We start from the raw sequence: 24963 nt of genomic DNA, 5'->3' as shown, positions 1-24963 counted from the left end.
GATCCTTCCGCCTCAGCCTTCCGAGTAGCTAGAACTACAGATATGCGCCACCACGCCTGGCTAATTTTTTTTTTTCTAGTAGAGATGAGGTCTCACCAAATTGCCCAGGCTGGTCTTGAACCCGTGGGCTCAGGCGATCCTCTCACCTCGGCCTCCCAAAGTGCTGAGATTATAGGTGTGAGCCACCATGCCCGGCCCCCAAATTTTTTTTAAACCATATTTGTCCTCATGATGTTTTAACACCAATAATCCACATCAACTGGATTAACTGCTATTGCTGGTGCAAAATACATCCCAAGCTTAGCCTCGGGTCCAGTGTTGGGCTGGCTGCAGAAGAACCATCACCTGGCAACTTGTTCAGAATCACACAGATCTCCCAGGTTCAAGATGCAGAGACACTGTCAGTGGTTCGTGATGGGGCTTGGGGTCTATATTCTGATCAAGCTTCCCTGGTGATTCTGAGGTGCTATGAGGTTTAGGACTCACAGGACCAGAGAATATGAGGTCTCCTAAAAATGTCAAGACATTCAGAGAAGCAAGAAGATCAGAGCATGGAGGAGGACCGTACACCAGGCCAAGGTGGGGGGGGGGTTTCCCACCCTGTATTAGCATTTAAGGTCCCAGGAACCTTGCTTCTTTTTCTAGGCTCCTTTTTTTTTTCTGTGCTTTAAACTTTTCCCCATGCTCCAAGATTCTGACCTTAGCTTGGTAACCAATTTAGATTTCCTGGGTTAGCATCTAGCATTCTATTTCTTGCGTTTATTTCTCCCCTAGGTTCTGATTTCTGTTTCCAACCCCAGACTGGCAAGGGGAACTTAATCTCTTTGCAAGATGATCCAGTATGATGGCTGGACCCAGTCCGGGGCCTCTTCTCCAGTGGAAGCTCAGGAACAGAAGCTGAGATGCCCTGGATTTCTCAAGAGCCTATTTTGCTCAGGGCACTGTGGGTGAGAGGAGTGGAGTGATGGTAGACGGAGTGCTCTCGGGTCACAACACAACCTCCTGCCACCGGCCGTGTGCCAGGGCTTGGCAGGGCACATTTAGGTCTGGCTTGTTTTCCTATCCCTTTTCAAGACCAATTCTGCCTTAAAATTTTCTATCCTACTTCAAGATTCCCTAAATCTTCTTTTGCAAGCGAAGCTGTTGCTCCTGTGAAATGCAGCCACCCTCCCCATTGTTCTCCGTGGAACAATGGCCAGGATCTGCCTCATCATTTTTCATGTACTGGAGACAAGATTAAAGCCATCGCAGCCTCTGGGGCCATGGAGACTATGTTGACTTCCTATGAAAACATCCCATTACATTGTATGGCTTTCTTCAGTGGAAGACACAGTTCTTCAAAGAAGATATGTCCCAAACTTCAAGTTTAAAAAGTTATTAGTGCTGGCTTGCCATATCCATATCAACCCATTTCATCTCCATAACATATCAACACTTAAAAATGTTAAAGACAACTTCCATAACTGTACTCTTCTGCTCATTTGTATTCAGCATTTCATTTATGATGACTCTCAATGTACACATCCTCCCTAACTCTGCATAAACGTATCTTTCTTTCTTGAGGCATATCCTTCCAGCTACATCACTTTTGTAAAGTCAAAACAATTCCCTCACCAACCGGTCAAGTGAAGCAGAACATGTAACTTCTACCAGGCTGCTACATGAGCCCCTCCCTGGGTTGGTGTTCACAGTCACCAGTAGCTCTTTAAGCATGTGACAATGACTTGGGTCTATACGGTACGCCTCGGGACATATTCCTGATTTTAAAATTATATAAGGATAGAGTGTGTACACACACACACACACACACACACAAAATTATGAACCACTCTTACTTTGATCATGGATATAATCATACTAAGTAAAATATTAGCAAATAGAATCTACCACTGTAGAAAACGAATAAGACATCATGACCAAGAAGAGATTGGTCATGAGAATTGCAAGGATGTTTCAACATGAGGACATCTATTAATACAACCCTTTATAATAATAGACTGAAGGAGAAGAATAGTACCATGTGAATGCATGCCCCCACATTTTAAACAAATCCAACACCCTTTTCTGATAAAAGCTTTGACATGCTGAGAAGGAAAATCCCGATGTGATAAAAATAGTCTAACAGAAACCTAAACCAAACCTCATTTTTAGCACTAAAATATTAGACCAGTGAAATAACAAGGATGTGAAACAGGGAGGCAGGACAGATAGTGTTCCAGTCCGAGAGGGGTTTGAAGATGCAACACTACTGGTTCGGGCAGGTAAAAGGGCCACAGGAATGTAAGCAGCCTTGAGAACAGGGAACAGCTTCTCTCCTCAGAGCCTCCAGAAGGAGGGCAGCCCTGCAGACACCTTGACTTTAGTCTACTGAAATTCATTTTGGACTTCTGACCTCCAGAACAAAATGATAATGAATGTACATCGCTTTAAGTCACCAACTTGGTGGTAGTTCGTTACAGCAGCAGTGGGAAACTAATACGGATGCCCACCAGCAGCACTGCACTGAAGGTCACAGCCAGTCGAATAAGGAAAAGACTGCAGTTAAAAACACTGGAATTCACAATAGCAAGAACTTGGAACAGCCATGCTGTCCATCAAAAGAGGACTGGATTTAAAAAATGTGGTACGTATACACGATGGAATACTACGCAGCCATAAAAAAGAACAAAATCATGAATTTCACACCAACCTGGATGGAACTAGAGTCTATAATACTGAGTGATCTCTCACAGAAACAAAGATCTCAGTATCACATGTTCTCACTCATATAGTGGACCTTGAATATCTACCATAATACTATAAAAAAAGGACTGACAGTGGTGGGAAACTATGGGGGGAGTAGGGAGAGGAAGGGAGGTGGGACTAACGGTAGTCAATATCTGTCTGGGGATGAGGAGACACCCTTTATTAACAGGATGCCTGAACGATGCATATTTGTATACCTAACCTTTAACTGTACGCCACAACTTTATAATAAAAAATATGTTTAAAAAAAAAAAACACTGGAATTTAAAAAGTAAAAATTGCCATTATTTTCAGATGTTTTTTCCACATCTGAAATTAAATTAAAGATAATTCGTTGAAATATTATGTTACTAACAGAATTCAGTAGAGACGCCCAGAATTAGGTCAATATTAAAAATAAAAATAAAAAACTTTCTTGTATACCTGAAGTAACCAAATAGAATATGTGATACGAAAAATGATTCTATTCAAAATCACAATAAAACTGTAGGATACCTAGAGGTAACCCCATGAAAGAATTATAAATCTTCAAAAAATGATAAGATTTTACTGAAGGACATTAAAAACTGAGTGATCAGAAAGATATATTATTAAATGGTACTCATTTTTTCTCTATATATCCGATAAAATCTCAATCAAAATTCAAATTTGGAATGTTGGTTTTATGATTTTGTAGAATGTAATTCTAAAATTTCACCTGGGAAGAAAATGAGCAAAATAGCACCCACCACAAAACTATAAAAAAGGAGAAAAAAGTGGACAGAAGGACTTGGCTTATCAGATGCTAAAATAACAGATATCACTCTAGTAAGCCAAACAGTGTGGTATTGCCGTAAGAATAGACAAGTGGCCGGGCTCAGTGATTCAGTCTGTAATCCCAGCACTTTGGGAGGCCGAGGCAAGTGGATTGCCTGAGCCCGCGGGTTTGAGACCAGCCTGGGCAACTTGGCGAGACCTCGTCTCTACAATAAATCAAAAACTAGCCGGGCATGATAGCTAACACCTGTAGTTCTGGTTACTTGGAAGGCTGAGGCGCAAGGATCGCCAGAGCCCAACAGGTCGACACTGTGGTGGCCATGAGCGTGTCACTACACTCTAGCCTGGGCAAGGGAGTGAGACTCCAACTCAAAAAAATAAAATAAAAATAAAAATAAAAGAAAGATAAATGGATCACTTGAACAGAAGTGTAAATCTAGAAGCACAGCATTTATATATCTGGCAAAAATAGCGTTTCAACTCAGTGGTCATTTTTATTCACTAACTAATGATGAGCTACTTACCAAATGGTGTTGAGCTATCTAATATTGGATTCCTATCTCATATCTTCCATCTTGGATTTTTGGGAGACAGTACTCCATGGGTCTCTCATTCTCCGGCACATCCTACTGGGTATGCTGAGAATGCAAGGCCTCAAGGTTTAAGTTGACTGTCCTTGAAAGATGAAGTAACGATGTTGTAAAGTGGCTGGCTCCCTAAGCTCAGTGTTCTCCTGCAGTGGAGAATGGGTGTTCTGTGTCACCTCCATGGGCCTTGGGGCAAGGGGACCTGAGACAAATATGCTGATGTATCTGCTGCTTGCTGTTCTAGGGGGAAATAAAGTCCTTTGTTCCTGACCCAGGAGTCTCATGTCCTTTGCTCAAATCCAAGGAGCAGTAAAAAGCTAGCTTATAAGCTGATCAGTAGGTTAAAATCAAATCCTAGGCAGACTCCCAGGATTCAAAAGCAAAGCATAAATAAATAAAACTATGGAAGTATCAGAGGAAAATAGAAGCCAGTATTTTTATATCTTGGAGCTACAAAAACATTTTTAGGAAAGACATAAAATCCAGAAATTATAAAATAAAAAAAAAATTTTAAATACATCATAAATAAAAATACAAGACAAGGCAGCTTGGTAGAAAATACTTGATCACATCTAACAACATAACAAGCTTAATTTGTGGGGAAAAAAAAACAATGTGAATGCCTCCTAAATATCAGTAAGTACTTAATACAAATGGTTTGTATAAACAGGCACATCACAGAAAAACTATACATGACTAATAGGCATGAAAAAGATTCTTACCCTCGCTATTAAGAATTGAGATGCAAATTCAAATAGGAGTGAAATACAATTGTTCTCCCATGAGACTAGAACATTTTAAAAGATGAAACACCCAGTAGTGAGCGTATGCCAAAAACAGTATTGGTAAGAGTGCAAACTGAGACAGCATCTTTGGAGAACCATTTGAGTCTTGATAAACAAAGAAATGATGTTTAAAATTTTATCGAGTTCGGATACCCTTTTGTTTTATGCAAAACCATTTATGGACCTCTAGCATGTGAAACATAAAGCCCAGCTGTTTGGCTGAAAAGAGGCGGGGTCCTGCCAGGCTCCAACCTGCCCTCACCCTGTACCAATCCTGACTTGCCAGTCACATCCGACCAAGTCAGCACTTTATGGACTTTAGACCATGGGCCTAGGGTGGCACGTAAAAGAAGTTGCCTCTTGTAAGTCAAAAACGGAAAGGAAAGTGCCTTGTAGGATCTTGCTGTGTTGTGGGATCTCTCAGTAAAGGGAACCAGACCCAGATCATCTAGTCTTTCATTAGAATGCCAAGAAGATTCTTCCCAGATTTATCTCATCACCATGTTTGCAATAAGTCGAGCTGACATAGAGTGTGAGAAGCTATTTGAAACAAAGAAAATCCCATCAAAACCAGGTTTAAAAAAGCAGCTTGTAAGCAGAGCACTTAATCAAGGAAAAATAAGTAGACCAAGCAAGAAACACCTGGATCAGGAACGAATATCTGAGCAAGTTACACAAAGGACAAGGTTGAAGAAGTCTTTAAAAAAATCTTGATATGAACTAAAAAAAAACAAACAAAAAAAAACGCAGCATGTTTGCCACTTGCAATGTATAAAACACTTCCAATTGATCAAAGAAAAGACCTTGCAATAGTAGTTTAACCATCTATGAATATCTGAAGCCCCATTTTGTGATTTCAAGTGCAAGATCCTATGAATCCCTTCTCAAACACTGTTCCCTATTTACAAGTTTAATAAGGAGCCCCCTCTAGGGGCCACATCATAATGCTTTACAAAGCCCGCAAAGAAGTCTTCTGCTAGACTTAAAACACTCAGTCCCAAATGGCCACAAAAGGAACAGCCAGAGTCCAGTGTGGGACTGAGTCAGGTAGGAGGACAGGAGAGGCTGGGGGCCAGCCAGCTTCTCCCCAGAGGACTTGCCTAGAGCAGGTATTAATGCCAGACATTAAGGGCCAGACATGTAAGGCTCAGACATTTGGCATTTCTCGTCCAGAAAAAACATCGTGAAATTCTGAGCTGTGGAGGTTGGAAGAGTAGCTGATGTCACAGATTCCAACTGCCCTTGGTTCTCACCTGTCCCTGTTGGTGACTCTAGGCTACTGTCTCCAGAGAGAAACGGAGAGAGCGGCCAGCCACAACACTCCTAACTGGCCATGCCTCTCAGCACCTTGCCACCAGCAACGACTCTAGTCGCCCCCCTCAGGAAGGACATGAGGACACACAGTCAACAAGTCTCCCTGAACTTGTCTACCTGGCAGCTCAGGGTCGCTCAACAAATAGACGAGTTGGTTTTGCCCTTAATTAGTTTGTGATCCAACCTACTAGCACACAACTCGCTCGATCTCAGAAGAACTTCCTTTGTAGAGCCTCACATCAACAATATGGTACAGACATAAAGAAGACTTAAGCAGAGGAGAAACCCGGAGAAACAGGCACCTGCTCTTCTTGAAGTTCCCTAGGTCTGGGTGATTCTCAGCCTTGGCTGCCCACTGATGTTGCCTGAGGAGTTAAAAAACAAAACAAAACCGGGATGTGTGGTCTCAGCCTAGAGTGGCTCCGATGGAATTGGCCTAGACTGGGGTAGGATCTGAGCACCAGAATATTTAAAAGCCCTACTGGAGATTTTAATGGGCACATGGGGTGGAGAGCCACTTGTGGAGGTGATTGTGATGGGCAGGCATAGTTCAGAACCGCTGTGCCGCTGTGCTAAGTACCAGAGGAGAAGTCTGTGCCCTGGCCCCTGGTTTAGATGACTAGGAGGTGGCTGATGAAATCCCAAGACCAGTTTGGCTGAAATGCCAGGACGGCTGTCAGTGACACAGCGGGGCCTGAATACTGTTTCCCGTGTGAACAATACCACCTCAGTGATAGAGTGTGACAAAGGGCCAGCAGAGAGTTTAACTTGTTCTTGTTCTTTGAAAAGACAGACTTGGGCTATTTACATACTGAGAGGTGAGATCCAGTATACAGAGCTTGAAAAATAGAAGAAGGGGCATCCATTTAACAAAGATCCAAAGAGACAGGGTGAGTAGGATCTGGACTAGAGGGGGTGTGTGTGTGTGTATGTGTGTGTGTGTGTGTGTGTGTGTGTGTGTGTGTGCACATCAAAAAATTGGAGGAAGGGAACTAACATTTACTGAGCATCAACTCCATCAGGTACCAGACTAGGTAGTTAACAGGCGTGATTTCATTGAATCGTTCCAGCAAATCTGAAAGGACCTTTCTACCACAGAAGGCCCTTTACTTAGAATTCCTGAGATTTGCCTTTCATCTGAATTATATTTCCAAATCCGATACCCCAAAAGGTCACCGAGATCAAAAAAAGTCTTCTTGCAGGCCCTACATGATCGACCACGGAAATAACCATCGTGAAGTATAACCAGTTCAATTTTAGAAAATTATTGGCCAAGTCCGTCCAAAATATAAAAAGCAAGCGTCTGCACCAGTCTAAGAGATTCCGACGGTTTCTCCAGGTACCTGATGGCCATGTTGTGTGCTGCAGTTCCCAGAGCTCTTCTCCCCAGGATACACAGGGCAAAGGAGAGGGTCACCAAAGGGGAATCCTCGTCGCTGTCCACGGTCTTGGAAGGCTGGAAGAACAAGGGCGGTAACTCAGCTTTCGCTCAGGTGCCAACATGTACCCATGTAGAACCATCCATGTAGAGGGAGAGGAGGCTTTTAAAGCCAGCCAGTGGTCATCCGGGCCTCTCTAATATGGTTCTCTGGGGATGGGGAAGTCTCAGCTTCCTGAAACAGTGTGTTTTGTTGTGAAACATGGAGAGGGGGAAGGGGGTGAAGCTATTTTAGGAGAGAAAAAGCTGATGACCTGCTTCTCTGGGATTTCCAATATGGCACTTCAGTTCATAAAGATGGCCAGTGCTTCTGGTCAAATGGATGCCCACCCCAACACCATCCAGTGCAGGGAGGGGCACAGTCTATCAAGGAGAGAGAATGTAGAGAAGGTACTTGGATCCAATGCAAATGAGAGTCTTCCGTTCTCCCCATAACAACAAGGAGCCCTCGGGTTGATGGTAGCTCCACAATCAACAACTGGATTTAAAAGGTTGTCCAGGCTGGGCCAGGGTGGCTCCATGCCTGTAATCCTAGCCCTTTGAGAGGCTGAGATGGAGGATCGCTTGAGGCCAGGAGTTTGAGATCAGCCTGGGCCACACAGCAAGATCCTGTCTCTACAACAAAACAAAATAGGAGAAGAAGAAATTAGCTGGGTGTGGTGGTGCACTCCTGTAGTCCTAGCTATTGGGGAGGCTGAGGCAGGAGGATGAATGGAGTCCAGGAGTTTGAGGCTGCAGTAAGTTATGAGTGTACCACTGCACTCTAGCAGAGTGAGACCCTGTCTTTAAAAAAAAAAAAAAAAAAAATGAGCTATCCAAAGTCAAAGTCAGCTTTAAAGACAAGGGTAAGGATGGGAAAGATGCAGAAGAAGTTTAAAGTCAAAACTATTTTGCAAGAAAAATGAAATAATTTTGTGAGCCAACCGAGGAAAGAGAAGAGTCATGGAGATATAGGCAAAAATTTAATAAACTCTTGGACTATCTCAACCAAAGAGGGCAAGCGTGGGCTAAGATTATCTGCATACCTTCTCCTTGGTTTGTCTGGAGAAACCAGGTTCTGCCACTTTCTTTTGCCACCTGTTTTTAATCACTCATAAAAAGGTCACAGACCTGGGCTCTGCCATGGTTTGGTTTATTCTGTCCACGGCAAACCCCATGCTGCACCAGCTGCAGAGGAAGTTCTTCCCAACAACTCATGGACTCAGCTTTTCAAGTCCTAAGAAGCAAGGTAAACTGACTCTCCTTATCTGCCCCCTCCCCATTCTCCTACTCTACCCCCTTCCTTTTTTGTAAGCTGTCATTATTCTTGGTTTCTTTTCTGAGAGGCAGGATTCACCTCCAGAAGTGTCCTCAGCACATGAACGACAGCACACATACACAAAATATAGCAAAAATAACATCTAAAGAAGTAACCCGGACCATCTGATTACTAAACAGATTCTGCACGTCCACGATCCAGTAGGATCGGTACGTCATCCTGATTTCTTCGCACTTTGTATAGCGATCTCAAAACGTGATGTTAAACCAAAAAGCTTCCGATGTTTGAAAGATATCACAGGGGCTTAAAACCTCACTGACCCCGGGCAACGCATAAAGGATGCATACCTCTGATTCTCCTTCACTGGAGACACGGTCTATCGATTCTCCCATTTAATTTTGCTCACTTAGATAAATGTTTATCCAAATGCGAATGCTTTTTTCTCTCCTCTCGTGTAAGTCCACCATAAAATATAAGAAAGAGATGGACATCACACCACTCCTTGGTTTTACACTCACGTTCCACGCCCAGCCCCCACCCTCTCACCCACCTCTTGTCTTTTCCGTGCGCAGTGCTGAATCCATTCCAGATACACATTGCAGAAGCTCGCGCGTGTTATCCCCTGGAGACACGGGACGTAGTCGTCATCAATGTTAGTGTTGAACATCGCAAGGTCACGTTCAATGTAATGCCACTTGGCAAAGGGCTGCAGGGACTTCAGAAGCGACTCGTTTTTCATCCAGGAGAGGAGTTTGGGGGACGTTGCCATAAAGTAAATGATACTCTACAGACAGAAGGTAAGATGTTGAGCCCTTACAACTATCCCAAAACCAGGATGATTTTTTAAAACATTGATTACATCTTAGAAAGTAACTCAGGCTGAGGTGAGTGGATTGCCTGAGCCCGCGGGTTCGAGACCCGCCTGGGCAGGCGAGACCTCATCTCTACAATAAATCAAAAAAATCAGCCGAGCGTGGTAGCACGCGCCTGTAATTCCGGCTACTGGGAAGGCTGAGGCGGAAGGATCGCCGGAGCCCGGCGGGTCGAGGCTGCGGTGGCCGGGAGCAGCCCCTGCACTCCAGTCTGGGCGACAGAGTGAGACTCCAACTCAAAAAAAAAAAAAAAAAAAGAAAGCAACTCAACCTCAGGAAAGTGAAAAAACACTAAATCCCCACACTGTGGCACCATTTGTACTTCCTGCCAGGTTTAATGCATAGAAATTTGAGACATTCTAGGATGTCCTCTCTTAAGGGCTATCCTGGGGAAAGGAAGGTGAGACGGACATCATGCTAGCAGAATGAAACAGAACAGAGTTTCCGTGATGGGGAAGATTGACAGTCAGCCCTGTCATTCCTGAGAGAAACATACACAAACACCCTTTGCTGGGATCACTGCAGGCTTCTGTGGGTGCCACGCTAGGGAGATCCAGCTAAAACAGACCGGGGCAGACCCTCTTCCAGGGTTCTAGCTGAAGAGTGTTTAATAAATGAAGACAAAGCTGCTCTTATGGAAACTATCAATGACACCAAATCGTTGTCACACACACATACACACTTAATCCGGAGTGCCAGACAGTGGACATCTGCGAAAGAACATACGTTCTTTTCAAACGCTTAATCAGAAACTGTACTCAGGAGTCCGGCTTGGGAAAAATGTCTCCCTTGAGCTTTATTATTCTGAGTCACAGCTTTGTGGAAAGCCGCCTTGCAGCTTTTGAATGAATTCATCCTTCAGCATGGCCAGCACCTGGCCTGGAGAAATAAAGATGCGACAGAGGAAATGAAAGTCCAGGCCCGACGGGGGCACAGCAGCAAGTGATCAGTGTACGCTGCTGAACAGTCACTACGGTTTCATGACAACAGAAAAATGGAGGTGGCACTCAGGGCTACTGAAATTGAGGGGGACTTGGGAACGGGGCCTGCTTGTCTCATCTTGAAATCATGAGGGACAAGGGGCTCTCAAAATGGGATGCGAGGAGACAGGAATTCGTGCTCTGGTGAGAATCAAACACGTAACTGATGGCCTGTTTATAAAAACACCTTCTTTCCTAGTGAAAAAACAGGAAGTAACAAGTATCTGTCCTTCCCGCTCTTGTCCCCTTCCTGTGGCTGGGAAATAAAATCCAGAGCTCAAGCCCTCAAGTGACAGAGGTGTCTGGTTTCAAGCTTTCTCAGGAGTTTGAGCGGGTGAAGGGGCACAAGCAGTCTCTGGTTTCCTCTAAACAGTGGCAGCCTCCAGACTTAGCGTCTCTCTGCAGTGAGGACAGAGGGCAGCATGGACTCTGCAGAGGCTAGTCTGTGGCTTGTGGCTCATGATCTTCCTTCTTGGGGGCATATTTTCCATGAGGCTCCACGGTCTTCCTGTCCCCCAGACGAGGAAGTAGAAGCATGATGCCTGCAGATCACAGCTAGAATTCAGGGGCGGACCTGTTCCCCCAGTCTCTGGAATGCAGCCACCCAGGACAGCCAGGAGGGCCTCAAGAAATCTCTTTGACATGAGGAGGAAGCAAGAGAGGGAGGGACGGAGGAAGAGGTCAAAGGGAGACGAAGCAGGAGGTGGAAAGACAGAAGTGCTCAGGACGCCCACCTTGCATCGCTGTGGGAGGTTTAGAACGAGATGACGTGCGTGGAGAACTTGGCATGGGGCCTGGCCCGTGGTGGGCACCCAAGAAGCAATCACGGTCGTCATGTCTTCACCAGCTGTGACTTACCTACCCAGCAAGCAGCTCGGGACAGGCAGGAGCGGCAGCGGTAGCAGCAGCCCAGGAGAGGTTGAGGCAGAGGGGTGAGGGAACGAACGGGGATGGCACTAGGGGACAGGAGACAGCTGCGTCTGTGGTGGTCACCAGAGTGCACATCTGATATTCAAAAATATAAAATTTGAATCTGCAGGGTTTTCTTTTGTCCTCTTGCCGGATGGAGCGTTTAAAGCTTCTAGGAGGCAGACAGACGGGTTGAGCAGTCAGCCCAAAGTTATCAGCAAGTGATACCCCGGATGTGGGCCCATGGTCACAGGCACCCCGTCTCAGCTGAGCGTTACAAAGGGAAGAGAGAAATCTGGTTTCTCCAAACATCTGGCTCCAGCAAACATCTGGTCTAGGTTTTCCCCAATATGTCCTAATCACATACCAGATAAGAATAACAAACAACAGGAGAAAGACGACAGTGTATATTTTCATTTATTTCTAAGGGGGGATTAGTCACCCCACCACTGATGAAGTCAGAATGGCTAATGAGGGTGTTGAATCCCCGAGCCTGAAACTTCCTCCTCTGGCAACACCTCACAGCGCTGACCTCAGAACAGAGCCCGGTTCGATGCTCAGCTTCCCTAGTCACTGCACAGAAACAACCGCCCGACTAGTTGCAGGCCATGCCCCGTCTTCAGTTATTTAGGCAGAAATTCTATCCTGGAGACAGAGTCCGTGAACGCTGGGAGATCCTTCAGGCTCTGACATGGACGCAGCGCTAAGTGAAACTGATAAGTCGGGAGGGTGACAATGAACTGACAGGGTGAGCCCAAACCATGTTGAAGACAGGACCCCTCCTGAATTAATGCATGATTATCTGGCTCCTCCAGCAGATTCCCCTGGCTCCTCATTTTAATTGCAGATCAGCACATTCTCATTCTCACAACTCATTCTAGGAAGGGGGTCCTGACAGGCAGACCACGTGTCAGGTTGTTCACTCCTCTTTCTGCAAGGCAAGCAATAAGCACATCTCCTTTCGGAAAGAGCTGCCCACAAACAAAGGCAGCAGGAAAACCAGGCCCTCGCAGATGCCGATTTCTGGACGGCTAAGAGGGTTTTCAGCACTAATCAACTGAAGAGAGGTGGAGGAGACACCAGGGACAACCTCGAGTCGCCAGGAAGGAGGTTATTTCAAATATATTCATGGTGGGGGAACTGACCCAGTTTATCGGGGGGACTTTTAAAAAATCTTTTGTATAAAAGAATTATTTTAGCTGGGCTCGGTGGCTCAGCCTGTAATCTTGTGCTTTGGGAGGCTGAGGTGAGTGGACTGCCCGAGCCCGTGGGTTCGAGACCCGCCTGGGCAACTTGGCGAGACCTCATCTCTACAATAAATAAAAAAAATCAGCCGGGCATGGTAGTTCATGTCTGTAATTCTGGCTACTCAGAAGGCTGAGGCGGGAAGATCGCCGGAGCCCAGCAGGTCGAGGCTGCAGTGGCCGGGAGCAGCCACTGCACTCCAGTCTGGGCAACAGAGTGAGACTCCAACTCAAAAAAAAAAAAAGAATTACTTCAAACTTCCCTTGATTTTCAATTTTCCTGTCCAATAAGAAAATGATCAAGAGAATGAAGCCAAACTCTTGACTCTTGAAATAATCCAGAGCTACAAAGGCAACTTTGTTTCTCTAGCAGCTGAGGGCAAAGAAGAAAATATTCAATTGTTTTCACCCCCAAAGAACTGTTTCTTCTAATCGCCAGTTAGCTCTCCTGAAATTCCCCTTAGCTAGCTGCACTGGGAGGAATGAGAGCAAGTTCAGAGCCACCCCTCACCAAAGGTCACGGGATCACTGAGTGCTGCATTTTCATTTAACCTCCAGTAAGCAGACCTGACGGTGGCAACGTGAATTAACCTGGGTGGGGGGGACACCACGAGGCTCCACCTGTCCAAAAATCTCAGCCCCTCCTGAGCTGGCATTGAAAAATTCTTGTTTCTCATTCTGTGGGTTGTCGCCCCACTCTCTTGATGGTTTCTTTTGCTTTGCAAAAGCTTTTCAGTTTGATGAGATTCACTTCACCTGCATGTAGCCTAATTCTGACTCGTAGCCTACATCTTTACAATAAAATAAAGAAAAAAACATTCTTGTTTCTGTGGAGCAAAATTATGTCTGTAGTGGCTCCAAAGCCTAGTTGTGTATCAAATCACTTAGGAAACTTATTAAACAATATAAGTCCTTGGGCTCCACCCCAGGCTCATGGAATCAGAATTTCTGGGCAGGACTTGGGAATCTGTAAGTCATCCGGCTTTCTAGGGGAGTCTGCCATAGAACGGCTCTGGTGTGAGAAGTGCCATGCTAGCTTCTCTCCCACCCCACCTGCAACTCCCATTCTGTCTTCACTGCCCTTTCTTGGAAAACAGAGCTGGCCAGGCACGGTGGCTCACGCCTGTCATCCCAGCACTTTGAGAGGCCAAGGCGAGAGGATTGCCTGAGCCCAAGGGTTCCAGACCAGTCTGGGCAACTAGGTGAGACCTCGTCTCTATAATAAATAAATAAATAAATTAGCTGGACGTGGTGGTACACGTCTGTGGTTCCAGCTACTTGGAAGGCTGAGGCAGAAGGGTCACCTAAGCCCAGCAAATCGAGGCTGTGGTGGCCACGAGCGTGCCACTGCACTCCAGCCTGGGCGGCAGAATGAGACTCTGGCTCAAAAACAAACAAACAAAAAGAAAAGAAAACAGAGTGAAGGGTATTGTTTTCCCACAAGACAGCTATGACCTGGTAGGCTCTGGGGGACCTCCCTGAGTCCTCTTCCTGGATCTCTTTATCAGATGGCAAACTGTCACCTTAGAAAACATTTACGGGGTTGGGAGGCATGTTTCCAGGGGTTAGGAGAGGAGGAAGGTGACTATCAACCACAAGTTCAAGGGAGGGGGACATCAAAGAGCAGGTCCAGTCACAGAGCCTCCAAGGCCTCCGGAAAAGCTGGGAGGGTTAGGCCAGGGAGGGGAGATGAGTTCGGGCATCTCAATCTCACCCCGCCTCTCCCTTTCCTCCCACTCGTGCTACCTGCTGGCCCCAGGACATGGGGTCAGGTCTGTCCACACTCCTGGCTCATGGAAAGGCAGAGGCGTGGCTTAGTACTGAACCCCATTCTCAGCTCTGGTGCCTGAAGCAGGCTGTGCAGACCCCTGCCTGGACTTGAATCTCTTCCGTCCAGACTGTATGGCCCAGACACCACAACTATGTTACCTGGAACCTTTGTTTATCCGGTGCAAACACGCAGGGGGCAGCCTGACGTGCAAGCCATCACACAGAGCTCCGGGAACCCCAAGAGGACTCAGATGTGGCTCCTGCTTAGGGAGTGAAGTGGGAAAGGTCTGCAGAGGAAGGGGAGGGGATCGCCAGGCAGGACCCCTGTCGGCTGGGGGGGTGAGGGGGCTGAAGGTGGAGGGGAGGCTGTGGGCATGTGGAAAGAGAGGAGCATCCCTGCAGGAGGAGCGAGCAGTGTGCTGGGGCGGGGGATGGGGGGCACAGGGAGTGTGTGCCCGGCGTGGACACAAAGTGGTGACAGAGCCAGAAGCAACAGCAGAGGCCTCTGGGTAGCAGACCAGAGAGTCGTGCCTTATTCCGAGGTTACAAAGAGACAACTCAGGACTCCCCCATTTGGCCTGTCTAGACCCACTCTGATGGCCCAAGCTCTCCCCTCCCGGCCACTTGCTTCATGGGTCTGCGAGCCCCCTTGACCAGTCAGCCCCTGGATCCAGCCCTTCCTGCAACCACCTTGTCCTGCTGCCTCCAGAGAACGAAAGAAGATACTCAAGGTACACTCTCTCTCATCAGGGAGAAGACAGAGGTGGGTGGTTACCATTTATCACGTTTTCTCCTCCTTCCACGAACAATTTCATTCTGGCCTCATGGCTGCCCAGAATACACTGTCCAGACCCTCTCCCAGGTGACATGTTCTGGTCAATGGGATACAGCAGAAACACACTGTAGGAACATTTTTAAGAGGCAGCTGGGGCATGCCCTTGGTCTCTATTTTCTTTCTTTATCCTTTCCTTCACTTAAACCTTAGAACAGCCAGGCTTGGTGGCTCAGCCTGTAATCCTAGCACTTTGAGAGGCAGAGGTGAGTGGATTGCCTGAGCCTGCGGGTTCGAGACCCGCCTAGGCAACTTGGCGAGACCTCATCTCTACAATAAATCAAAAATTAGCTGGGCGTGGCAGCGTGCGCCTATAGTTCTAGTTACTTGAGGTGGAAGGATCGCCGGAGCCCAGCAGGTCGAGGCTGCAATGGCCAGGAGCGGCCACTGCACTCCAGTCTGGGTGACAGAGTGAGACTCCAACTCAAAAAAAAACCAAAAAACCCCAAAACAAAAAAAAACCTTAGAACATGAGCATGGGGGCTATGCTTAAGATGGTGGAGGCTGAGATCTGGCAGGAACCTCAGTGCCTGAGAACTTCATGACGCAGAGCTACCATGCCAGCCTTCATCTATGCACAAGAGAAATGAACTTCTAACGTGTGCGTGCCACTGTTCCTTCATGGCCCGCTGCCAGATCTAATACCAACTGGCACAACGCATCTGCCTAGAATTTAGATAACAAATCAGAACTCCCTGACGTGCTTTCCCAACCTCCCCAGTGAAGGTAAGGCTTTACAAAACACTTATAGTTTTATGTGAAATGTGGATCTAATGTTTTGCATCTCTCTAGCTCACACGAAGGTGGTGAGTACAAACTGCAAGATCTGTGGTACAGATCCTGCCACAGAAAAGGGTTTGTAAACATTCCATCTAGCGATCCCCTAGGGGGTTGATAACCAAGAACGCTTCCCCCTCTGGCTTTCAGTCTATTTCCCATTTCCAGGAAGCTTCAGCGGCTGTTGTGGACATTGGAGATCCACACAGTAGCTATTCCAAATGCCTAAACATCCTCTTTAGCTGGTTGGAACTTCAGACGCTCCTGCTAGCTTTTCGTTGTGTATTTCCTCACTTCTGCCAGACCACCTGTCAGCCTTGGCTGCCAGGGAGTTTTATAGTTTTGGATACAGATTTCTTTTGGACCCCTCTAGGGGCCAGCAGGGATTCCACCCCGCAAAGTCCTCCCCCACTGTGGGATCCTTGGCAGTGTCTTTCTCAGCCACACTGCCTTCGCTGACCCTTCCCCTCCAGAAAGCACCCAAGCCCAGATTAGCCCTCTGCGTCCTTGGTCAAGTCCCAGGCTTGTATACCAGGAGGTGAATTCCAAACTGTCGCATTTTCTGAGGCTGAATACAGGTTGGGCAGATGTGGGCACCGAGCAGCTAAAAACACAGGTTATCAGCCACTACCTGAGTCAGGATAAAAGGCTGTCCTCACCAATCCTGAGGATCGTTTAATGACATTCTTGAGTTTTCATCATGCGCTTAAATGAGAATTCTGGTTCTAAAGTGGACGTTTTGCAGAACATCTAATTCGACACTTGGAACTCAAGCGTTGGGGCTTGGTAATATTTCTAGGATGTTTAAATTTGTCATGACCATCATGACAAGCAGCTCGTGCTGTGGTAAAATTGAAGAAGACCTAAATAAGAAAACAGACAGCCTACCCATGTCTAGGCTTAGAATATGACTCAGTGCACAAACACTGGAGCAAAGCAAAGTCCTCTAGGACTTTTCACAAAGACAATGGTTCCCAAACCAGCTGTGCTTCTGATACAGAGGCTGAGAAGCTTCCCAGTCAAGCTAAAAACTACCTAAAAACTACATGTAATCTACACAGCATCAAAACAAAGGGACAGCTTCGGTCAGAATATACCTGGTATTATTCCCTCAGCCCCTACACATAAAGAGCCACTGATAAAATGAAATAAAGCTAGAGAATCTGAGCAAGTTGCACTTTTAAAATATTTTCACCATTAAAAAAGGCACAGAAGTACTGATTTGAACATGATAATAAAATTATTGAGACTAAGCCGGGCTCGGTGGCTCAGCCTGTAATCCCGCGCCTTTGGGAGGCTGAGGTGAGTGGATTGCCAGTCCGCGAGTTCGAGACCCGCCTGGGCAGCAAGACTTCATCTCTACAATAAATCAAAAAACCAGTCAGGCGTGGTAGCGCATGCCTGTAATTCCAGCTACTCGGAAGGCTGAGGCGGAAGGATCACTGGAGCCCAGCAAGCGAGGCTGCGCTGGCCGGGAGCAGCCACTGCACTCCAGTCTGGGCGACCGAGTAAGACTCCAACTCAAAAAAAAAAAAAAAAATTATTGAGACTAATTAGATTATGATGAGATAATACGATTATCTACCGAGCCCTTCAGGAGCTCCTCATGCCAGCCTCGCATTATTCCTCAGACAAGTGTTGGGAAGCAGAGCAATACCTTGATGTAGTAGCGGATGAGGATCCTTCGGAGGTCAAACACCTGCAGCATGGTGGCCGCGTTGTTGTCCAGGATGCTGTAGCCCTCCAGGATGTACTGCGTCCGAGTGATCTCCCAGGTGAGCCAGCGGAGGTGAAAGGCAGCATTGCAGGACAACAGGTGGGGCAGGTGTCCCGGCTTACAGCAGCAGCAGCCCCTGTCATCCTCGTCGCCTTCCATGATGGCCTCTACCTCTCTCTGCTGGCAGTAGGTTCCTGGAGGATAGACGAGAAGTGATTCTAGAATGTTCATTTCAAATGGATTTCCCTTTGCCTTCATTAGAGAGGAAGAGGCCAAAAAGAGTCTGGACATCAAGAGGTTTGTTTACTCTTAGTTCAATGAGCATCCCCCAAATAAGTCATAATTTTGGTCATTGTCACTCTTTTATTAATGCACCTGTTTTCTAATTCTCATCTCCTGCTGGTTTTTTTGTATGAAGGAGGCATGCCCTCATCGTGGTCATGGACACTCATGGCTACAACACAGGATGGTGATAGCCCTGACCTGCAGGTCATAACGGAGCAGATGAAGGTAGAGAAAGGTGGCAGGTGGAGATGCGTGGGAGCAGCCAGGTGTATGTGCAAGGGTACATCAGCAAACCCAGCACCGTGGAGACCAGGAGTAGCATGAACTGGGTAGATTTCATGGGACTTAATTTCAGAATCATGATAAGATGATAGGTGTCAACAACCTTTGACAATGAAACACCACACCTTTTTCTACATTTTCATCAAATACTTGAAGGAAAACAGAGATAGTATGCTAATGACATGAGGTTACTGTTATGGCCTTCCACTCAAGAGTTGTGATCTAAACTTATCTTAGTAGATTAAAACGGTGGATGGAATCCAATTCACTGAAAATGAACGGGAATAAAGGAAATATCCTACACATAGGGTCAAAAACTCTGCTATACAATTTATGAATATATAGTACCACATGTATCAAATACTTTGATAATTTCATTGATGGCCTGAGCAAAAAGTAGAATACCTAAAAACTACATGTAATCTAGACAGTGTCAAAACAAAGGGACAGCTTCAGTCAGAATATACCTGGTATTATTCCCTCAGAGCCTACACATAAAGGATCACTGATAAAATGAAATAAAGCTAGAGAATCTGATTTTAAGATATTAAAATGTTTTCTCCATCAAAAAAGGGGTGCAAATGTTGATTTGAACATGATAATAAAATTGAGACTAATTAGATTATTATGAGATAATGCAATTATTAACTACATATTTAGAAAACAAGAGGGTTTTAAGGAAACTTAAAACTGTACTTCTAAAGAATGACTTGAAAGATCCAAGGGCTTTTAATCTGCAGAAAAGAAGACTTTGGCGGAAATGATGTTTGCCTTCAGCCAATTCCATGGAGAGTTTCATGTGGAGATGTGAACAGATAACCTCTGTAGTTCCAGGAAACATCATGACTAATGGGAGAAAGTATCAGGGCACAGAGTTTAACCTAAGAAAGAACATTTTAACAACTGGGAATTCAGTGATGAAACGGACTTCATTGTGAGGCTAAAAGGATAAGAAAATAACGGGTAGTGACAAAAACAGGAGCGACAGGTGCTAACGGTTCCAGGTATAAACCACATGAACTGAGTCACAGTGAGGGAAGAACAGAAATAAGAAAGAAGTCAGGACTGATGTCAGGGCTGGCTGAAGCATTTATTGGTGGTGGTGGTGGTGATGAGTGGATGTTTTTCAAGATAGGTGAGTTCTAAGAGCATTTTATTAACAGAAGGGGGAAAAGGGGATACAGCAAGAAATTAAAGAGATGGATGAAGTCAGATTTCCAGAGGACAGAGGAGATGGACAGCTCAGGAATATTAATAACTGAAAGAAAAGACAGACATGGAGATGTAAGTAAAGCTAAATAAAAGTCATCCCAAGTGGAGTGGAGAAGGAGAGCAAATAAAGGAGGGAGTAGAAAGTAGCAGAAAAGAAAATAAATACAAGAGTCCCAGAGAAATTTCACTTCAAAAGATATTTGCTTCACTGTGGGCATGCATCAATAAATTATTTGTTGAGAGTTGCCACGAAAATATATATTTCAAATGTTTACAGCAATAAGATACCATCTAAGTGTCAATAGAGAAGAATGTATTTCAGTGGCAGGCAGTGGCTAACAAACAGACTTTGAAGAAAGACAGTATGTACTAGCTACTTGGCTTGGGTCACATTATTTAACTGTTCCAAGCTTCTTTCCTCATCTGTAAAATGGGCTATTGTAAGGATTAAAGGAAATGACACATGAAAAGTGATTAGTAACCACTCAAAAAATGGTAATTATTACTCTTATTTTTACTAGATTTTAAACTCCATAAGGGCAGTGCCGAGCAGGTAGAAATTTAGTAAACAAATAAATAAATAAATGAACTCATGAATGAATCAATTCATTCGCCAACTATGTGCCAGACATTGTTCTATGTACCGCATACACAGCCATGAAAAACAACAACATAAAATCCCTGTCTTCGTGTAGTGTATAAGTTTAGTTTGAAGAAGACAGCACACAGAGCACAAGAGGATTGAACTACCAGAGCGGGGATAGTTATTTTGAATAACGGGATCAGAGAAGGTTTCCCCGGGGGATGTCTGGGTAGAGACCTGAGGAGGTCCGGGAGCACTCTGTGCAGATAACTGAGAAGGGAGTGTTCCAGGCGGACAGCAGACTGGGTCAAAAGCCTTAGGGTGGGAGCCTGCTTGCCATGTTTCCAGAGCAGCAGGGATGGCTACAGGGGAGTGTACAGGTGGGAAAGTGGCATGAGAGGAAGCAGCGCGGTAGCCTAGGAATGAGTTGGAGGAACTGCTGGATGGATGGTTTTAGCTTAAGAGAAACGTGTCTTACAAGAAAATATGTCTTCGAAGAACATTCTGGCTTCCTGCCCAGAGGAAGGATTGGAGAGGGAACAAGAGTGGGAGCCAGGGCATTAATTACGAGGCTGATCGTGAACCCAAATGAAAGAGAATGGCGATCCAGACCTGGGTGGTTGGAGGAAACGGTAAGAAATGATTATATTCTGTTTATACTTGAAGGCAGTCTGGTGGGATTTGAAAACCAATTTAGATACGAGATGTTGAAAAGAGCGAAGAATGAGGCTAAGAATGAAGAATGAAATTACTGTTTGCAGAGAAAGGGAAGATTACAGGAGGACCAGCCTTTGGGTAGGAGAGGAGGGGAGATCAGGGATTTGCTCTGACATATGTTAAGTTTTAAATGCCTATTATTAATCAAAATGTAGATGTCAGAGAGGCAGTTGGATTAAGGAATTTGGAGCTCAGGTTAAAAGTCCCAGCTGAAGATTTATAACATCTGGGAGAATTATTAGCATACACGGCCTATTTCAAGTTGTCTAGGGAATGTGTACAGACAGCATGGAGAAGAGGTGTGAGCAGTGGGCTCTGAGCATCCCAGCTAAATTTAGAGGTTGGTCAGGGGAAGCGATACCAACAGACTGGATGGAGCAGAACTGGAGAGTGAGTTCAAAAGAAAGCCAGGAAGTGCCAAAAGACAACTGGGGAAAAAGGAGATTAAAGAAAGAGGGAATGTCAGTTATGTCACACTGAGGCTTACAGGTGAAATTACATGAAGACTTAACTGATAGATTTGAGAATATGGAGGTGTATGGTGATCTTTGCAAGAGCAATTGTGGTAGAATGGTGGGTCGGGAAGGGGTAGTCTGGTGGGAGTGAATTCAAGAAAAATGGGAGGGAAAAAAGCAGAGAGAGTGGATGCAAGCAACACTTTCGAGGACTTTATCATCTTCCTTGGCATCTAATTGCACAGGCTGGGGTTACCTGTGCACTGCTGAGTAGAAACGGCTGGAGTTGGTATTCCTGCCTTTTCCTGAGCAGAGAGGGAAAGTATTTGGTCTTTTAGCATTAAGTAAGCCATTAGCTAGAGGTTTTTCATAATTGCTCCCTAACAATAGGAAGAACAAGTTCTCTATTCCTGGTGTTCTAAAAATTTGCATTAAAATCAGAAATGGCATTAAAGCAAATGCTTTCACTACATCCATCAAGATAATATGATAATATGATTTTTTTTCACGAATCCTCTTAATATGGTTAATTACATTGACCAACTTCCATATAGTAAACCAACATTTCACTCAAATTTATAAATACTATAGGTTTAAATATTGCAGATTTGGCTTTCAAATACTTTGTTAAAAACTTTTGCATATATATTCACAAGGTGTTTTGGTTTGTAGACTTGTTTTCTTGTGATGTTCTTGTCTGAATTTATATGTTGAGTTTATGGTGGCCTCACAGAATGAGTTGAGAAGGGTTTTTTCTTCTATTTTCTGAAAGAGTTTAGGTAAGACTGGTAATAATTCTCACCTAAATGTTTAATAGAATTCAGAATTAAAGCCACGCGATTCTGGAGTTTTCTTTATAGCCAGGGTTATGTTTTGTTTTGTTTTCATTATGAATTCAATTTCTCCAGCAGATAGAGATCTTTCTCTGGATCGCTTCTGGTGTCAGATTTGCAAAGTTGTATTTTTCAATAAATTTGTCTAACTTGTCATCTAACTTATCTAATTCCATCCATCTTGTTAAATTTATAAAGTTCTCTTATTATTTTAATGTCTGTATATCTGTAATGATATCTTCTCTTTAACTTCTGATACTTGTAATTTGTGTTTTATCCCTTTTTTACTCAATCAGGCTGCTCACACATTTTTCAATTTTATTGATTTTTTTTACAGTGAATAGTTGGTTTTATTAATTTTCCTCTATTTTTTTTTTTTTCTTTTTTGAGTTGGAGTCCCACTCTGCTGCCCAGACTGGAATGCAGTGGCTGCTCCCGGTCACCACAACCTCGACCTGCTGGGCTCCAGCGATTCTTCTGCCTCAGCCTTCCAAGGAGCCGAAACTACAGGTGCATACTACCATGCCCGGCTAATATTTTTGATTTATCGTAGATACGAGATCTCGCTAAGTTGCCCAGGCGGGTCTCGAACCCACGGGCTCAGTGGCTCGAGACCCACTCACCTCGGTCTCCCAACGCGCTGGGATTCCAGGCTGAGCCACCGAGCCCGGCTCTCTATTGTTTTTCTATTTTCTAGTCTATAGATTTCCATCTTTTGTCTCTTTTATTTTCTTCTTTTTACTTGCTTTAAATTTAACTTCATCTTTTTCCCCCCTTTATTTATTGAGGTAGAAACTTAGGTCAGGGTTGCTAACTATTTTTCTGTAAAGGGACAGAGCGTAAATATTTTAAGCTTTGTGGGCGACATGTGGTCTCAGTTGCAGCTGCTTTTCCTCCTCCTTCTCCTCCTTCTCCTCACCCTCCTCTTTTCTCTCTTCCTTTTACAAATGTAAAACCTATTCTCAGCTCACAGGCCATCGTTTGCCATATCCTGGATTGGATCTTGGTTTTAAACCTTTCTTCTTTGCTAGTTCAGACCTTTATAGTTGTAAATTTCCCTCTACGCATTGCATTTTTACATCCCACTTGTTGTTTATATGCTGTGTCTTTACTTTCATTCGGTCCAATTATTTTGTAACTAACTTAGTTATTTCTCTTTTACTCATGGGTTTACAAGTCGTTGCTTATCTTCCAAATATTTGGGAATTTTTTATGATATGAATCTTGTTAAGTTTTAAGTTTAACTCCGGTGTTATCAGAGAATGAACACTATTATTTCAGTCTATTGAAATTTATAGAGACTTTTTTATGGCTTAGCATATGGTGTATTCTGGTGAATGTTTCATGCGCTCTTGAAAAACATCTGCGTTCTGCTGTTGCTACATCAAGTATTCTCATATTAAACTAAGAGTCAATTAGTTTAATATGGTCAACAGTCATTTAAATAGTCTATTCACTTACGAGTATTTTTGTATACTTTCTCTACAGTTACTGAGACTATCATGTTGATGTACCCAACTATAATTGTGGATTTTTCTGCTCCTTCTTTTACTTCTGTCAGTTTTTGTCTTCTTGTAGTTCTGCTATTAGTGTATGCACATTTAGGACTGTTGTGTTTTCTTGATGAATTGACTCTTCAGTTATTATGAATATTCCTCTTTATTTTGGTGATACATGTCATCTTGAAGTCGCATACAGTTAATCTACATTTCTTATAAGTAGTGTTTGTAAAGAATATGATTTTGTATTCTTTTAAGTAGCCAAAAAAAAAGAAAATGTGTGTAAGAGTTCCTAAGCATATCTTTACATCTAAAACATGTCTCTTATAAACAGCATATAGTTAGGACTTGCTTTTAAAATCTATTCTGATAATCTCTACCTTTTAATGATAGCGATTAATCTGATTATTTACATGAGTAGGTGTAAGTCTTCCTTTTTGCTATTTGTTTTTATTTCTCCAACTTTTTTTTCTTTTGTAATCTTTTCAGTACTTTTAAAAATTAACTTTTAGTATTTTGTTTTCTATACTTTATCAGCTTTTTAGCCATAACTCTTTGTTTTGGTTTTTATTTTTTTGCAGTTTCTCTTGGGATAATAATACACATTTTTACCTTATCACAATCTACCATAAATTAATTTCACATCAGTCCTCCTATAATGTAAGAGCATTACAATGGTATAATTACGCTCTCATGTTCTTTGTGTTATCACTACCAAATATTTCATTTCCACATATAATTTAAACTCCATAACACATTATTATTTTTTGCTTTAAATAATAAAACTTTAAAAAGATTTTTTTTTTTTGAGTTGGAGTCTCACTCTGTCACTTAAACTGTACTGCAGTGGCTGCTCCTGGCCACTGCAGCCTCAACCTGCTGGGCTCCGGCGATCCTTCCGCCTCAGCCTTCCCAGTAGCCGGAATTACAGGAGTGCGCTACCATGCCCGGCTAATTTTTTTGATTTTATTGTAGAGATGAAGTCTCTCCAAGTTGCCTGGGTGGGTCTCGAACCCGCGGGCTCAGGCAATCCACTCACCTCAGCCTCCCAAAGTGTGGGATTACAGGCTGAGCCACCGAGCCCGGCTACTTTAAAAAGATTTTAAAGATAGT

At 44.3% G+C, this 24963-nt stretch overlaps 1 protein-coding gene across 1 annotated transcript in view; it reads right to left on the bottom strand.

Moving 5' to 3' along the window:
* The window catches only part of PCNX2 (pecanex homolog 2), a 284046-nt gene that overhangs the window by 21926 nt on the left and 237157 nt on the right, over nt 1–24963 (bottom strand). The window contains exons 25-27 of the mRNA XM_021709971.1: nt 17925–18178; nt 9434–9667; nt 7531–7643 (exon numbers count right to left, since the gene is read on the bottom strand). Coding sequence (XP_021565646.1) covers nt 7531–7643; nt 9434–9667; nt 17925–18178 — 601 coding nt within the window. The remainder of the gene's footprint in view (nt 1–7530; nt 7644–9433; nt 9668–17924; nt 18179–24963) is intronic.

The sequence above is a fragment of the Carlito syrichta genome, unplaced genomic scaffold (assembly GCF_000164805.1).
Source record: "Carlito syrichta isolate Samal-C Ts95f unplaced genomic scaffold, Tarsius_syrichta-2.0.1 Scaffold287805, whole genome shotgun sequence".
Classification (NCBI taxonomy): Eukaryota; Metazoa; Chordata; class Mammalia; order Primates; family Tarsiidae; genus Carlito; species Carlito syrichta.
Note: the sequence above shows the minus strand (reverse complement) of the source record. Positions and strands in the feature narration are given on the sequence as shown.